At 31.6% G+C, this 18,118-nt stretch overlaps 1 protein-coding gene across 1 annotated transcript; it reads left to right on the forward strand.

The window, feature by feature from the left end:
* Positions 1–13,191: 13,191 nt before the first annotated feature.
* LOC115973223 (toll/interleukin-1 receptor-like protein) lies at positions 13,192–17,828 on the forward strand (the record flags this gene model as incomplete). Its single annotated transcript, XM_031093468.1, has 2 exons — positions 13,192–13,679; positions 17,591–17,828. Coding segments are annotated over exons 1-2 (726 nt in total), but the record flags the coding sequence as incomplete, so codon positions are not given.
* Between the last annotated feature and the right edge of the window lie 290 nt (positions 17,829–18,118).

Here is an 18,118-nt window from a genome sequence, read left to right on the forward strand (position 1 = left end):
TATTCATAGTTAATTACAATTTTTTTATAGAAAGTAATTAATTGATATCAAGAACATAATAAATTTTGGCCTAAAAAACTAACTGCATAAATAAAATTTTAAATTATCATTTTTTTAAAAAATATTTTGTGATTAATATTGAATTAGCAATGTACAAAAATCTATACAGTATACACGTCTAAGTATTACTTTAGTCTTTGTAGTATATTATATGCCCATACCAATTTAAAAGGAAACTGTGTAGATCTAACTGATAAAGTCACATAACACAAATATTCTAATAACACTATTGGGAGGTAGTTGGAAACCAAAGCCCAAGTGAAAGATGAAATAAATAAATGAAACAAATTTAGTAAATTTTTTTTTTTGGGTATAAAATAATAAAAGTAAGGATGGAATGGTATTTTATGTGTACCTTCCAAGAAGTTGCCTTTCTGCTTAAATGCCCGTTTGTTTCAACTTTTTCAGCCCAAAAGTCACATTTTGAAATAAGCCAGCCCTTTAAGTGCATTTGGTTAGTATAAAACGCAACTTTTTCCAAAAAGTTGCATTTTATACTTGTGAAGAGAACGCACAATTCCATTTTGGAGTCTCAGAATTCCATTTTTGCCAAAAGTCTATGCACGTTTTGATATATCCGTTGGGTGAGTTGGGCAATTACCAAATTAACCCAAAGAATAAAGGATGCTCATGTCTTCGTCTACACACAGTTCCTCATTCCTCTCAATAACAAATTTCCAAATCCAAATACAAAAAAATCTATATCAAATTCCCAAATCAGCTAAGGAAAAAAAAAAATCAATCCCTTGCAAATTAGGATTCCTCAAAATGCAAAACAAAAAAAAAAACATCAAAATATTCCTCTCAATAACAAATTTCCAAATCCAAATACAAAAAAATCTATAATAAATTCCCAAATCAGCTAAGGAAAAAAAAAATCAATCCCTTGCAAATTAGAATTCCTCAAAATGCAAAACAAAAAAAAAAAAAAATCAGAATATAGCAAAATCTTTCAAATGGAGTTTGTACCCATTTGCATTTGCTTTGCTTCGATCCAATCTTCCCGATCTGCTCTGCTTTGCTCTGAATCATCCCGTTTGTAAGTGGTTGAATTTAGAGAAAAAGAAAAGAATCAAGAAGATCAGGGTGAAGAATTGCATGGGTGTTGCAGACGAAGTGCTGAGAGAAAAAAAAAATGAAGAGAGGAAGAAGGAAAGCTGGAACGTTCTAGAGTTTGGAGGAAGTGGTAGGGATAAAAAATGGAAAGAAGTAAAAAAAGAAAAGTGTAAGGGTACATGTGTGGAGGAGAAAAAAAGAGGGGGAAAAAAGAAGGAAAAAAAGAAGAAAGAAATGCGGTAGTGTGTGGAGGATAAAAAAATAGGGAAAAAAGAAGAAGAATGAGGAAATGGTATCACAATATTTTCACAATAAATTTTAAGTGGTAGGTTATTATTAGCTAATAATAGTGAGAAAAAAATAATTTTTTAAGAAAGAGAAAAAAATAATTTTAATAGTACGTTCAAATTAAAATCAGTATCAATTTTTATCACAATATTTTCACAAGACTTTTACAATAAAATCAGTATAAATTATCACAATACTTTCACAATAAATCTTACGTGATAGGTTATTATTGGGAAATTATTGTGTACTCTCGGAGTACCATAAATGCGTACTCCCTCCTCTCACATAAATGGTGGATCTCCTTATTAAATTCATGGTGGGACCCACCATTTATGTGAGAGGAGGGAGTACAATTTATGGTACTCCGGGAGTACCTAATAATTTTCTATTATTATTAGCTAATATTGGTGAGAAAAAAATAATTTCACAATATTGATTTAAGTATGAAATAAACTTCCTTATATATACATTGTCCTTTTTGGTAATTTATCTCTCAAACTGCCACTTTTATAAGCACTCAGCTTTTTCAAAAAAACATTTTTTAACAGTTTTTACCAAACACTTAGTTTTTTGAAAAAACACTTTTTCATTATGCACTTTTTGAAAATTCAACTTTTTCAAAAAGCTCAACTTCAAAAAGTTGAACCAAACTCAACAACTTAGAAGTAGCAAAACTCAACTCCCTCATGTGACTATCATCTCCTCTTCTACAACGCCACTTTTTCTTTATCTTTTTATTTCTTTCCCTTTCTTAATTCTCTTCATTCTTATCTTTTCTATGACATTCCCTCGTCTCCTTTTTTTTTTTTAATCTCTTTTTCTCTCATAGTGCTTCTGTAACTCTCTCCTATGTTTTTAATTTTTAATTTTATTTATGTTTCTTTTCCCCCACAATAAGATCATCCATTGCTTTCATTCTCATCTTCTTCTTCCTCTTCTTTTGTCAAATGCTGTAAAAGTTGAAAAATGGGAAACTGTTGGGTTTGGTGGAGTTTGGACCTGTAAAGTTGAGAAGTAGAGGGACACATCAGATCATGAAATTATGCTTTTATTATTTTGGCCTTTCTATTTTTTTTTTCTTCTATGTTTTTTGTGTCTTTGTTTTACAATTTTGTGGTACTTGTATCCAGTGAAACAATACAATTTTTTAAAGAGAAGTCAACTTCTGTTAGTGTTAGACAATTTTGAGGTTAATAAATATAAATAATGTGGTGTACCATCATCGCTGCCGACGGTAATTGTTCCATTTTCTTCAACAATGATTCAAGAGTACTCCTTGAAAAACAACATAATTAATTGCCAAAATATAAAAGAAATAGTAGAAAAACAAAGGTAGATCAAAATGAAGTGATAAATAAGGACAAAAATGGCAAACCACGAAAATGCACTTCCAGTTTACTTAGTGGTAATGACTCGGAAGCGCCAGTGATTTTCATGAACACGTTGATCACTTGCTGTATTGGCGTTGAGATTGTCAACGATTTTTTTTAAAGATATAGGTGTGCAGTTGGAAAAGAAAAGGTGCTTGCAAATTGCAGTTTTTTTGCTGTCCGGTTATATTTATATGTACCGAGGGAAAACAATAGTATGATACAGTGTAATGATTTGTTTCTTTTAGTTGTGGTTAGTTATTTAAAATTCCAAAAGATACAATTGTTCAGTGTCTTATTTTGCAAAACGAAAAGACACAATTATTTGGTTTTTAAATGTAGTTGTGTGGCATAAATTTATGTAGCCACATGACGCAATGAGATAAGGTCAACAAAAGGTCAAATGTTTTGGCTATTACTTATTATATAGATATAGATATTCAGCTAATCCACTTTTATATATCTAACTTCATTTAAACCTTTAATTGACATATCTTTATTTATTTATTATTTTTTGAAATAAATAAACCTTCATCAGATCTCATTTAATTTTTTTCATAGCCTATCTATTTACATATTTTTATTTAGTCAGCAGATTCGAACACCTAATATCTACCATATATATATATATATATTTTAAGATTAATAAATTCGTAATCTACACCCAAAAGACCAAAACCCACGTTATTGTTTAAGAATATTGGTGTTGATAAGGTTTTAATTTTTAGTTGCGGAATGCTGTTTGATGGATGTACAAAATGAGAGAGAAATAATTAAAAAAATTTTAAATTTTAAAAAAATAAAAAATATTATATTATGTGAATGTTTTTGTAAAATGGTCAAAAAAGAAATAAAATTTTATATTAAAATGAACGAAATTTTTGCATGAGATATATTTATTGAGTAATGTTACAGTTATAAACTATTTTATAATATTTCTACAAAATATTAATGTGATCAATTTCTTATTGGTATTCATCTCTTTTTTTTGGAGGAACTCTTATTGGTATTCATCTAGACATACTATTAATTTTTTTTTTCTTTTATCAATAATTACTCATTACATTAGCAATTTGTAAGTGTCTCTAACATTATTCATATTTATTTGATTTTTATGTCTAAGATAGATATTGAGTGAATTAAACGATTGCTAGACTTTGTAACCAAGGTCCACACTCCACATGCAAGTGACCCTTGTCACTATCATGAACCCGCCAATACAATTACTTGGAAAAGCGTAATGAAGAGTGTCTCAGATAGTCATCAATTGTTTTTTTTTCTACATGGCCACATTCAACGTTCCTTTGTGACGTGCTTGACGGATTGACAAGTCTTGCAAGTCACACATGGCCACATTCATTATTCAATCCATTGTATTCCTATGAAGAAATTTCTAACATAGTTGGGAAAAAAAAAATCAATGCTCAAGTTGAATATTAGCAATTTTTGTTTTTGCTAAGTGGTACAATTGGTTTTTTTTTGGTTGTGAATACAGATTAAGTGTGATTTCACTGCTTAGGTGCCCAGCGAAAGCAATTCCATCAACGAAGCTAAAATACAAAAAGTGAAAAAATTTACAAAAATTGACCTATATGCAAGTTTGATGAAGTTTGTTTCATCAATCTTTGCATAATTGTATAAAAAGTATAAGTGTGTTATAGTAATAGTGTATACCTCATCTTTCTATCATATGATTTATATTATTCAATTGTTATCCTATATTTTTTTTTTAACTCATACATCAATGTAGCACACTAACCATTAGAAAAAATAATAAAATATAAATAACGAATAAATATTTTATTGAAATATACTGTAGAATAAATAATTTAATGTGGCATTTTTGAAAAAATTTCCGTGTAAAAAAAAAAAAAAGATTCTTATTATAAAATATACCAAAAATTTTACACGAGTGAGGAGATAGAAATATAGATTCTTATTGTAAATGCTAACGTGTGAGTGGTGAGCTTGGCGAATTGGTTTGATGAGATAGAAAATTGGTTTGCGAAGGAAGGGTGTTAACGTCTTTTCATAATGAGGGCTTTAATTACATATTTGCCCTTAAAGACTTGAATAATGAGTAGATTTGGTTTAAATCCAACACTCTTGTACTGTGGTTGGTGACAATTGGTTCGGTTCCCATGCAAAGAACAAAGAAGAGTCCCATATGATTGATGTTCTCTCTCTACTTTGTAGATGTGACAACTGATTGAATTTTGCATGAAAATGATTTGTTCTTTTATCTTTCAGTTTATCTCGTCCTTTTTTATTTCCTTCTTTTTCCATGTAAGTATTTATTCCTCTCAGACAAGGTTACATGGATGAAGGAGCCCTAATCAATTTTCATAGACTAGACTAGAGAGCCTTTAATTTTCAAGCATTTTGACTGTACAAGCAGAACAACTGAACATCCATGTGAACCATAGACAATAGCAACTTTTATTGAAGTTAATTTCCCATAAGATTAGTGCTTAAGAATTTGGATGATGTTAATACCATACTAGTTTGGCATGCACGTACTGGTTTAAACTATAATGTTTATCCTATGCTCAGAGTTCAATTTTCTTCAAAAGACTTTTCACCAGTTTATATAGTGAAGGTTAATCAAAAGCCTCACCACGTTTAGCAAGGTTTCTTTATTGTCTTTTATTCAAACATTTAACATTTTCATTGCTTGCCACGCATTCGAGCTGATGTGACCTGGTCACATGCATTAGTGACCCAACCTTGAAAACCAATCTGACTCTCCTCAGTATGAACAAGCTGTATATCTTGTTTCAATTCTCTTATCTAATTTTGCATGTAAATGACTTGTTCTTTTATCTTTCAATTTATCTCGTCCTTTTTTATTTCCTTCTTTTTCCATGTAAGTTCTTATTCCTCTCAGACAAGGTTACATGGATGAAGGAGCCTTAATCAATTTTCATAGACTAGACTAGAGAGCCTTTAATTTTCCAGCATTTTAACTGCACAAGCAGAACAACTGAGCATCCATGTTAAAATAGACCATAGCAACTTTTATTGAAGTTAATTTCCCATAAGATTAGGGCTTAAAAGTGTTAGGAATTTGGATGATGTTAATACCATACTGGTTTGGCATGCACGTATTGGTTTAAACTATAATGTTTACCATATGCTCAGGGTTTGATTTTCTTCAAAAGACTTTTCACCAGTTTATATTGTGCTCGTTTGGATAGCACTTATTAGTGCTGCATCTGCGTTTCCACAGTTTTTATTTTATTTTATTTTTCTTTTTAGCTGCAATGGTTTACCCGTTCTTCAGTGAACAGTGCACTTATGCACTGTTCATGGGTCCCACAAACTCCACTTTTTATCAACTTTTTCATTAAAAATGGGTCTCACAGTACTATTCACACATTTAAAAATTATTTTGCTACAGTGTTTTCAGTTTTCAGTTTTCAATTTTATCAAAATAAGTTATATCCAAACAGACCTGGTGAAGGTTAATCAAAAGCCTCACCACGTTTAGCAAGGTTTCTTTTTTGTCTTTTATTCAAACATCTAACATTTTCATTGCTTGCCACGCATTCGAGCTGATGTGACCTGGTCACGTGCATTAGTGACCCAACTTTGAAAACCAATCTAACTCTCCTCAGTATGAACAAGCCGTATATCTTGTTTCAATTCTCTTATCTAACAATATTTTCTTTCTCACTTCGTGAATTTGATTTGCTTTTAAGTTTTGATACGATCATTTGGTTTGGTATCCGACAATACTAAATTATTGTACTTTCAACGAATAACTCTTGGCGTACCACACAAAATCATTAGCATCCAACAATACATCTTGAACTGTGTATCAATGCACAGGGACGGAGTCAGGGTACAAACCTAAAAGGGGGACAATGCTTAACGTAAAGCTCATAAAATTTCATCACATTTATTCGCATCGTAATCTTATATCTGTAGATGCAATTTGAGATTTGCAATAAACTAATACTAATTTTGGTGATTTTTCAAATTTTAATTTTAAGATGTTTATAAATCATGACATCAACATTAGAGGTTAGCAATAATAAATCATCAATATTAGCTTATGAATAATGCTAGGGATACATCCAACTACCCTTTTTTTTTCTTTTTTTGAGAAACAAACACACACACAAGGGAGAGAGAAAGGGGTGCTAACTACATAGTTGAATCCACAACATGCCTCACAAAAATTAGGTTAGTCCAAAAGAAAAAGCCGAATAAACATATCTTACAAACCACAACAAACTTTTTTTTAGAGATAGTTTTCAACCTCTGATGTTTAATAAATTTCACCATGGTCAAACAAAGTACAGACCATCAATTTTAATTTTTCTCTTTTCCCATTAGCCCGCCTGCCCATTAAGTTCTCTAACGACAGCCACACCTCTGATTTCTAAAACATTAAAACAAAAATCATAAAAACAAAAATCCAACTTTATTTTATATTTTTAATCTTTCTTGTTTCACCTGTTCCATTTTTCTCATTGTACCCGCGAGTCTATGACCAACATATTATTTAAATATTTTTTAGGCAAAAAACTCATTTTCGTCTCTACATTTTCACGAAATTTCCATTTTGGTCCCTATCTTTTTTTTTTCCACCGTTTTTAGTCCTTATCTTGAAAAACGCATCTCATTTTAGTCCTTTCCGTTAGTGCCCTAATGGCCCCGTCCTATGTGGCAGATGGAACTATTAAAATAATAATAAAAAATTTTATTTTGGCATTAAAAAATGCCACATCAGCATTTAAATTAAAAAAATTAATTTATTAATTTTAATTAAATAAAAAAATAAAAAAATCATATAATTTGAGATCTAAGTGTGTTTTGAACAAGAACAACAAGAACACAAACCTAGATCTAAGAACACAAACCCAGAAATTAAAATCCAAAAATTAAAAATTTCAAAACCACCATTTTCTCAAACCCAGCAAAATCATCAAATCCTAAATACCCAAAGTACCAAATAAATCCAAAAATACAACACAACAAATCTAAACAAAAAAAATCTCAGAAAAACCCATCAACCACAACATCTGAAGCAAGCCACGAACCCAGGGACAATCACAGTGACCAAACCCAGGTTTCTTTGGATACCTCCATGGAAAGTTTTGGCTCACACATCATTAGAAGCAAGCAATCTAATAACACTAAGCTTTCTCTTTCTCTCTCAGGCTTTCGTTGTTGACTTTCTCGGAACTTTGACTCTTCCATACCCGGATTCGGGTCGTCTTCTTCTTCTTCGGGTTCGAATCTTTCATGGGTCACTATCTCTTCGTCTTCCCCAGGCATCCCAGACAGTGACTCTTCTTCATCTTCATCCTCAGCTAAAGTCTCAACCTTTGCTTCTTCTAGTGCTTGTGCTTTTGATTCTTGCTCGGAATGTATGGGTTTGTGATTTATTGGTGGGTTTGGTCACTGTAATTGTCCCTAGGTTCATGGCTTGCTTTAGACGTGGTGGTTGATGGGTTTTTCTGAGTTTGAGATTTTTTTTTTGTCTGGATTTGTTGTATTTTTGGATTGATTTGGTACTTTGGGGCTTTAGGATTTGATGATTTTGCTGGGTTAAGAAAATTGTGATTTTGAAAATTTTAATTTCTGGATTTTAATTTTTGGGTTTTTATTTTTAGATCTGGAATTATGTTCTTGTTGTTCTCGTTCAAGACACACTTAGATATCAATTCATGTGATTTTTTATTTTTAATTCTGTTTTTAATTTTTTTATTTAATTAAAATTAATAGATTAATTTTTTTAATTTAAATGCTGATGTGGCATTTTTAATGTCAAAATAAAATTTATTATTATTATTTTAATAGTTCTGTCTACCACGTAGGACGGGGCCGTTAGGGCACTAATGGAAATGACTAAAACGAGACGCATTTTTTAGGATAAGAATTAAAAGTAGCGGAAAAAAAAATAGAGATCAAAGTGGGAATCGCGTGAAAATGTAGGGACGAAAATGAGTTTTTCGCCTATTTTTTATTGTAACATAATCTTCTCTCTCTCTCTCTCTTGAAATCTCAGTGAATTTTATCTCTATCCTTTGCTGACATTTTCTATTGATACTTATCTCTTCTCTATAAAAATCGAAGCTTTTCTCCCTCTCCCTTGCTCTTTGTTATTGCTAATGCCACATATTGATGGGGCAGAAAAGTTGAGAGGATTCTGGCATTTTACCCCTAATTTTGAAAAAAAATTAGCAACATATCCCTGTTTGCAAACTATATAGGAGTGTGCCCCTGTTTCGATACTCGATTATCCTAAAATCGAGTTCAATTAAATACTCGATTTTTAGAAAATCGAGTTATGCCCGATCAAACTTAAAAAAAAAAAAAAAATTCCATGGAACTCGAGTTTCAGGAAATCGAGTTCCGTGCAAAAAAAATTTTTATAAGTGTGATTGCTCTATATTCAGGGAGCCCTATAGGGGCGTTTTTAAGCCCAATAGTGACGTTTTAAAGCCCTATAGCGGCGTTTTCTTGCAAATTTTTTAGAAGTGTGATTGGCCCATATTCAAGGTGCCCTATAGTAGCGTTTTTAAGCCCTATAGTGACGTTTTAAGGCCCTATAGCGGCGTTTTTCTGCAAAATTTTTTATAAGTGTAATCGCTTTGTTCTAGGTGCCCTATAGTGATTTTTTTTAGGCCCTATAGTGATGTTTTTAAGCCCTATAGTGACGTTTTAGAGTCCTATAGCGGCGTTTTCCTGCAAAAAATTTTTATAAGTCCCCATACCAAGTTCAAGGGGCCCTATAGTGGTGTTTTTAAGCCCTATAGTGACGTTTTTAAGCCCTATAGCGGCGTTTTGGAACTTGATTTCCCTAAAATCGAGTTCCATGCTTTTTTTTTTTTTTTTTTTTTTTTTTTTTTTTTTTTTTTTAGTTTTATTTGAAATAACTCGATTTTCTACGAATCGAGTATTTTAATGAAACTCGATTTTAAAGTAAGCGAGTATCGAAACAGGGGCATATCCCTATATAGTTTCGAAAAAGGGGCATATTGCTAAATTTTTTAAAAATTAAGGACAAAAGGCTAGAATCTCCAAAAAGTTGATGTGAAACTTGTCACATATTGGGTCCTAATACAATCAACTATCAGATGCTATCATGAGTACCATGTGGAGTCCATCTAAATTCCAAAGTGCCATTTCCTAGTTTGGGAAACAATAATTTAATAGGTAAAAATAATATCCGTTATAGGAAATTTGCATTTTGAGACCCATTATGTCACCTTGCACTACATATCATAGATGATAGAAAAGTTGCATAGTCACTATTTCATGGATTAAAAAGAGTCGCCTGAGACTTTGACGCTTTGACAGGACAATTGATCTTTTTTTTTTTTTTTTTTTTTTTTTTTTTTTGAGAAAGAAAACTTTTCACACCTAGTAATTACCTACACCTATGACCTCACCTACCCATCTTATTTGGCTGGCGCAAGCTAACAAAAGAAGCAAAGTGACATATTGGGTCCTAATACAATCAACCATCACATGCTATCATGAGTACCATGTGGAGTCCATCTAAATTCCAAAGTGTCATTTCCTAGTTTGGGAAACAATAATTTAATAGGTAAAAATAATATCCGTTATAGGAAATTTGCATTTTGAGACCCATTATGTCACCTTGCACTACATATCATAGATGATAGAAAAGTTGCATAGTCACTATTTCATGGATTAAAAAGAGTCGCCTGAGACTTTGACGCTTTGACGGGACAATTGATCTTTTTTTTTTTTTTTTTTGAGAAAGAAAACTTTTCACACCTAGTAATTACCTACACCTATGACCTCACCTACCCATCTTATTTGGCTGACGCAAGCTAACAAAAGAAGCAAAGTGACATAACAAAAGCGCATTTTGTTATTTGGCTGACGCAAGCTAATAAAAGCGCATTTTGTGCTTCACATGTCTCTTTTTTATTTTTTCATGAGATATAAACAGTAAATTTAGGTATGTAAACAGTAAAATGCGCGCAAACAAGTGTATAGAATAGTTTGAGTAATGTTGTTTAAGTGTTTTTGAGACATTAACACTTTGATGGGACAATTGATCTTTTCTTTTTTCTTTTTTCTTTTGAGAAAGAAAACTTTTCACACCTACCTAGTAATTACTTACACCTATGACCTGACCTACCCATCTTATTTGGCTGACGCAAGCCAACAAAAGAAGCAAAGTGACATAAAGTGAGCATTTGGGAAGGGCATTTTGTGCTTCACATGTCTCTCTCTTTTTCTTTTTCTTTTCTTTTTTTTTTTTTGTGTTTATAGGACATGAACAGTAAATTTAGGCATGTGAACAGTAGAATGCGCGTGAACAAGTGTATAGAGGAGTTTGAGTAATGTTGTTTGAGTATTTTTGATATACGTGTAGGTGAAAAAGTATATAAAAATGTGTGTAATGTTGTTTAAAATGTGAAAATGTGTGTTAGAACACACCTACCAAACAAGGCCTTTGTAACACAATCCATACAAGGAAACTCTGCGTCTGAGTTGTGGATTTCAATTGTCATTCAAATTTGTTTTTTAGTAGGGCTTCCACGTATGCATTTGTGTGAGGAGAATTTGTGAGTTGGATAGTAACGGAATGGTGCTTTAAAGACTTAAATGTCTCGCGTTAATTGGTTTAGGGATTAAAAGTGGTAAAAATAAAATGTAGGGACTAAAATGGAAAGAAAATCAAAATTTAGGGATTAAAAATGCATTTACGCCTAATTATTTATTATGTGTTATAATAATTAGGGAATCAATTTTAGTTATATAAAATGCCACAAATCAACCACAAATTTTTTTTCCCTCCATTTTGGCAATGCCATCGTTACAAATCAATTGCCACAATTTTTTTTTTTAAATTCCTCCCCAAGATTTCGGCAACTTGGTTGCCACAATTCTTCTTTTTTTTTTCTTCCCTCCCATTTTCAGCAACTTAGTTGCCACAATTCATATTTTCTCTCTCCTCCCTTCCCTACAATTTTGGCAACTTGGTTGCCACAATTGGTTTCCCTTTGGGCACTCCACATAGCACTAACACTTCGGGCACTTCACACCCACTTGGGCAGCAAGAATTTCGGTAATCTCATTACCGAAATTCAATTTTTTCTCCCTCCTCCATCACATCACTTATCTTTACTCTCTCTCATACTTTTTCTTGCAATTTCAGCAACATCGTTGCCGAAATTCACTCTCTTTCCTCATTTTTCCAAATAACTTTGAACAGTACCTATATCACCAATAAACTCAATTTTTTGCAATATTCAGCTAAAAGACTCGTGAATCTGTGTGAGGTCCACCACAATACAATATTACGAAGGGGGTGTGAAATTTTCAATTACTCTCTAAAATTAACACTATGTTTAAAGAAAGGGAAAAAAAATTAAGGGAATAGATTTGAAAAAAAAAAAACCCCAAGGAAAAAATAATGCTAAAAAATTATTTTATTTTTTATTTTTTGTAAATTATAAATGAATAATTCATTAGGAAGAATTAAAAGTAATTTTACAAAAATATTCATAACTTTTTTATACTTTTACAAGGGTACAAGATTAATCTTGTATAAAAAGTTAATCATTTCTCTTTTTTCTTTCAAATCGGACAAAAACAAAATTTGGAAAAATGTGTGGAATCCCCAGCTTCTATCAATTTTCCCATTTTCTACTTCCTCTCATCCAGTGCAACTAAACATAATATAAAAGGTTTTAACGAATATTTTGTAAGAACTTCCTCAACTGTCCATGCTTCCTCACTACTTTCATCTCACTTTCCCTTTTCCTTCTCCCAAACCCACAGCACACTTCAATAACTGAAGTAGAGCTCCAATTCCGCCGATTAGCACCTTCAGCCTGAGATATACACAACTTCGTTCACCGATTTTTGTTTCCGGTGAGACCCAAAATCAGCCCCTCCATTTGTTGGGTTTTATTTTGATATTTTTTGTTTTTTCCATGTTCCTCCATTTTTTGTGTTGTGTTTACTGAGACCTTGGCTCACTTGGCTGTGAATGCTTGTTTATTTATGCCTCTTTTTTTACTCTCTACTCAAGTATAGCTTTAATGCTTCTTTTTTTGTTTTTATTTTTTTTATTTTAGAAGTTTCTCTGTCTTGTTCCTTTGTTATAGCCATGGTTTTATGAACAATGTCTACTTTGCTCTGCTGTTGGCTTGGGGAAAAAAAAATTATCTGTACCTAGACCATCTTTGCCCTACATACCCAACACTTGCCCCTGAGTTTTGAACAGTGTGACTTTATTTGTGGTTTCTCTTTCTCATAAGGAACAAAAAAAAGGGGTAATGTTTGACTCATTTGATGAAGGGAAAGATTCAAACCATTGCATCAAATAGTTTTTCTTCTTTCATAATTTATTTTCTTTTCAATTTTTCTTCAGTTCTAATTGATTTTTTTTTTCCATGCAGATCTATTCCTTGATTCAATGGCTTCAAGTTCATCATCTTTCCCAAGTTCTTCTATTTCTTCTACTAGCAAATGGACGTATGATGTTTTCCTGAGTTTCAGTGGTGAGGACACTCGCAATACTGCTACGGACTTTATATATTATGCATTAGTAGAGAAGGGCATTAACACTTTTAAGGACGATCAAAAACTTGAGAAAGGAAAAACTATTAAACCAGAACTCCTTAGAGCGATCAAAGAATCCAAATTTGCCATAGTCATTCTCTCAGAAAATTATGCATTTTCCACTTGGTGCTTAGATGAACTTGTAGAGATCATTGACTGCGAGACAAAAAAGGAAATAACAGTTTTCCCTATTTTTTACAATGTGGATCCATCTGATGTGCGAAAACAAATAGGAACTTTTTCACTTGTTAAACATGAAAAACATTTCAAGGAGAAGGTGGAAACATGGAAAGCTGCTTTGAGTCATGTGGCCGATCTTGCCGGATATCATGTAAAGAATAGGTAATTTTTATTTGAAACACACATACGCACACACACACACACACATATATATATATACACACGTCATTTAACCAGTGTGATGCATGGGTTAAATTACTGAATGAGTTTGGAAGGAAAAAAAAAGCATTATATTTGAGTTTATATAGTTACTATTAAGACTTTAAAAAGAAAAATAGTTAGCAACGTAGCATAGATGGATGGAATGCTTGTGAGGAGATGGGTTGATGGCTATAACTATCCACAACAGGCATTGGAATCATTTTAAAAAAAAATGTAATCATAAATAGGTAATAAATAACACTGTATAACTAAAAAAAAAAGGACATAAGAAAATGACTTAATATTTTCAATATATATTCATAGTTAATTAGAATTTTTTTCATAGAAAGCAATTAATTGATATCAAGAACATAATAAATTTAGGCCTAAAAGACTAACTGCATTAATAAAATTTTAAATTATCATTTTTTAAAAAATATTTTGTGATTAATATTGAATTAGCAATGTACAAAAATCTATACAGTATACACGTCTAAGTATTACTTTAGTCTTTGTAGTATATTATATGCCCATACCAATTTTAAAGGAAACTGTGTAAATCTAACTGATAGAGTCACGTAACACAAATATTCTAATAACACTATTGGGAGATAGTTGGAAACCAAAGCCCAAGTGAAAGATGAAATAAATAAATGAAACAAATTTAGTAAAAAAAATTTTTGGGTATAAAATAATAAAAGTAAGGATGGAATGGTATTTTATGTGTACCTTCCAAGAAGTTGCCTTTCTGCTTAAATGCCCATTTGTTTCAACTTTTTTAGCCCAAAAGTCACATTTTGAAAAAAGCCAACCCTTTAAGTGCATTTGGTTAGTATAAATCGCAACTTTTTCCAAAAAGTTGCATTTTATACTTGTGAAGAGAACGCACAATTCCATTTTGGAGTCTCAGAGGTCCATTTTTGCCAAAAGTCTATGTGCGTTTTGATATATCCGTTGGGTGAGTTGGGCAATTACCAAATTAACCCAAAGAATAAAGGATGCTCATGTCTTCGTCTACGCACAGTTCCTCATTCCTCTCAATAACAAATTTCCAAATCCAAACACAAAAAAATCTATAACAAATTCCCAAATCAGCTAAGGGAAAAAAAAAAGTCAATCCCTTGCAAATTAGGATTCCTCAAAATGCAAAACAAAAAAAAAAAAACATCAAAATATTCCTCTCAATAACAAATTTCCAAATCCAAATACAAAAAAATCTATAATAAATTCCCAAATCAGCTAAGGAAAAAAAAAAAAAAATCAATCCCTTGCAAATTAGAATTCCTCAAAATGCAAAACAAAAAAAAAAATCAGAATATAGCAAAATCTTTCAAATGGAGTTTGTACCCATTTGCGTTTGCTTTGCTTTGATCCAATCTTCCCGATCTGCTCTGCTTTGCTCTGAATCATCCCGTTTGTAAGTGGTTGAATTTAGAGAAAAAGAAAAGAATCAAGAAGATTAGGGTGAAGAATTGCATGGGTGTTGCAGACGAAGTGCTGAGAGAAAAAAAAAATGAAGAGAGGAAGAAGGAAAGCTGGAACGTTCTAGAGTTTGGAGGAAGTGGTAGGGATAAAAAATGGAAAGAAGTAAAAAAAGAAAAGTGTAAGGGTACATGTGTGGAGGAGAAAAAAAGAGGGGGAAAAAAGAAGGAAAAAGAAGAAGAAAGAAATGCGGTAGTGTGTGGAGGATAAAAAAATAGGGAAAAAAGAAGAAGAATGAGGAAATGGTATCACAATATTTTCACAATAAATTTTAAGTGGTAGGTTATTATTAGCTAATAATAGTGAGAAAAAAATAATTTTTTTAGAAAGAGAAAAAAATAATTTTAATAGTACGTTCAAATTAAAATCAGTATCAATTTTTATCACAATATTTTCACAAGACTTTTACAATAAATCTTAAGTGGTAAGTTATCATTAGCTAATATTGGCGAGGAAAAAATAATTTTTTTAGAAAGAGAAAAAAATAATTTTAATAGTACGTTCAAATTAAAATCAGTATAAATTATCACAATACTTTCACAATAAATCTTACGTGATAGGTTATTATTGAGAAATTATTGTGTACTCTCGGAGTATCATAAATGCGTACTCTCTCCTCTCACATGAATGGTGGATCCCACTAATTAAATTCATAGTGGGACCCACCATTTATGTGAGAGGAGGGAGTACGCATTTATGGAACTCCAGGAGTACCTAGTAATTTTCCATTATTATTAGCTAATATTGGTGAGAAAAAAATAATTTCACAATATTGATTTAAGTATGAAATAAACTTCCTTATATATACATTGTCCTTTTTGGTAATTTACCCCTCAAACTACCACTTTTATAAGTGCTAGCTATGCACTCAGCTTTTTCAAAAAAACATTTTTTAACAGTTTTTACCAAACACTTAGTTTTTTGAAAAAACACTTTTTCATTATGCACTTTTTGAAAATTCAACTTTTTCAAAAAGCTCAACTTCAAAAAGTTGAACCAAACTCAACAACTTAGAAGTAGCAAAACTCAACTCCCTCACGTGACTATCATCTCCTCTTCTACAACGCCACTTTTTCGTTATCTTTTTAATTCTTTCCCTTTCTTAATTCTCTTCATTCTTATCTTTTCTATGACATTCCCTCGTCTCCTTTTTTTTTTTTTTTTAATCTCTTTTTCTCTCATAGTGCTTCTGTAACTCTCTCCTATGTTTTTAATTTTTAATTTTATTTATGTTTCTTTTCCCCCACAATAAGATCATCCATTGCTTTCATTCTCATCTTCTTCTTCCTCTTCTTCTGTCAAATGCTGTAAAAGTTGAAAAATGGGAAACTATTGGGTTTGGTGGAGTCTGGACTTGTAAAGTTGAGAAGGAGAGAGACACATCAGATCATGAAATTAAGATTTTATTATTTTGGCCTTTCTATTTTTTTTTTCTTCTATGTTTTTTGTGTCTTTGTTTTACAATTGCATGGTACTTGTATCCAGTGAAACAATACAATTTTTTAAAGAGAAGTCAACTTCTGTTAGTGTTAGACAATTTTGAGGTTAATAAATATAAATAATGTGGTGTACCATCATCGCTGCCGACGGTAATTGTTCCATTTTCTTCAACAATGATTCAAGAGTACTCCTTGAAAAACAACATAATTAGTTGCCAAAATATAAAAGAAATAGTAGAAAAACAAAGGTAGATCAGAATGAAGTGATAAATAAGGACAAAAATGGCAGACCACGAAAATGCACCTCCAGTTTAGTTAGTGGTAATGACTCGGAAGCGCCAGTGATTTTCATGAACATGTTGATCACTTGCTGTATTGGCGTTGAGATTGTCAATGATTTTTTTTTAAAGACACAGGTGTGCAGTTGGAAAAGAAAAAGTGCTTGCAAATTGCAGTTTTTTTGCAGTCCGGTTATATTTATATGTACCGAGGGAAAATAATAGTATGATACAGTGTAATGATTTGTTTCTTTTGGTTGTGGTTAGTTATTTAAAATTCCAAAAGATACAATTGTTCAGTGTCTTATTTTGCAAAACGAAAAGACACAATTGTTTGGTTTTTTAAAGGCATAAATTTATGTAGCCACATGGCGCAATGAGATAAGGTCAACAAAAGGTCAAATGTTTCGACTACTACTTATCATATAGATATAGATATTCAGCTAATCCACTTTTATATATCTAACTTCATTTAAACCTTTAATTGACATATCTTTTTTTATTTATTATTTTTTGAAATAAATAAACCTTCATCAAATCTCATTTAATTTTTGTCATAGCCTATCTATTTAAATATTTTTATTTAGTCAGCAGATTCGAACACCTAATATCTACCATATTTTTCATGGGACCTATTAATTGGTCATCATATCTTGTTCTCTCTTCATTGCAGTCCTCTCTCTACAGCTATCAAAAGCATTGCGGGACTAATATCACGAAAATTGTGTCGTGAATTCTCAGAAGTTACTGAGGGCTTGATTGGAATAGAGTCTTCATTGTTGGAATTGGAGTCATATTTAGCTTTTTGGTTAAAGAATGAAGTTCGCTTTATAGGGATTTGGGCGATGGGGGGAATGGGGAAGACAACCCTCGCCGAAGTTGCCTATAAGATGTATTCTAAAGAATTTGAAGTTAGTTGTTTTATTGATAATGTTAGGGAAAAATCTGAAAAAAAAGGTTACCTATCATTGTAGAAAAATCTTATTTCTCAAATATTAAATGACACAAATTTGAATATAAAAAATAATTGTGAAGGAGAACACATGATCAAGAATATGTTACATGGTAAAAGGATTCTTCTTGTTCTTGATGATGTAAATGATTTAAACCAATTACAAAAGTTAGCTAGGAAGCGTGATTGGTTTGGTCGGGGTAGTAGAATTATCATAACAACAAGAGATAAGCACTTGTTAGAGACACA

This window comes from Quercus lobata, unplaced genomic scaffold, assembly GCF_001633185.2.
Source record: "Quercus lobata isolate SW786 unplaced genomic scaffold, ValleyOak3.0 Primary Assembly Scq3eQI_7, whole genome shotgun sequence".
Classification (NCBI taxonomy): domain Eukaryota; kingdom Viridiplantae; phylum Streptophyta; class Magnoliopsida; order Fagales; family Fagaceae; genus Quercus; species Quercus lobata.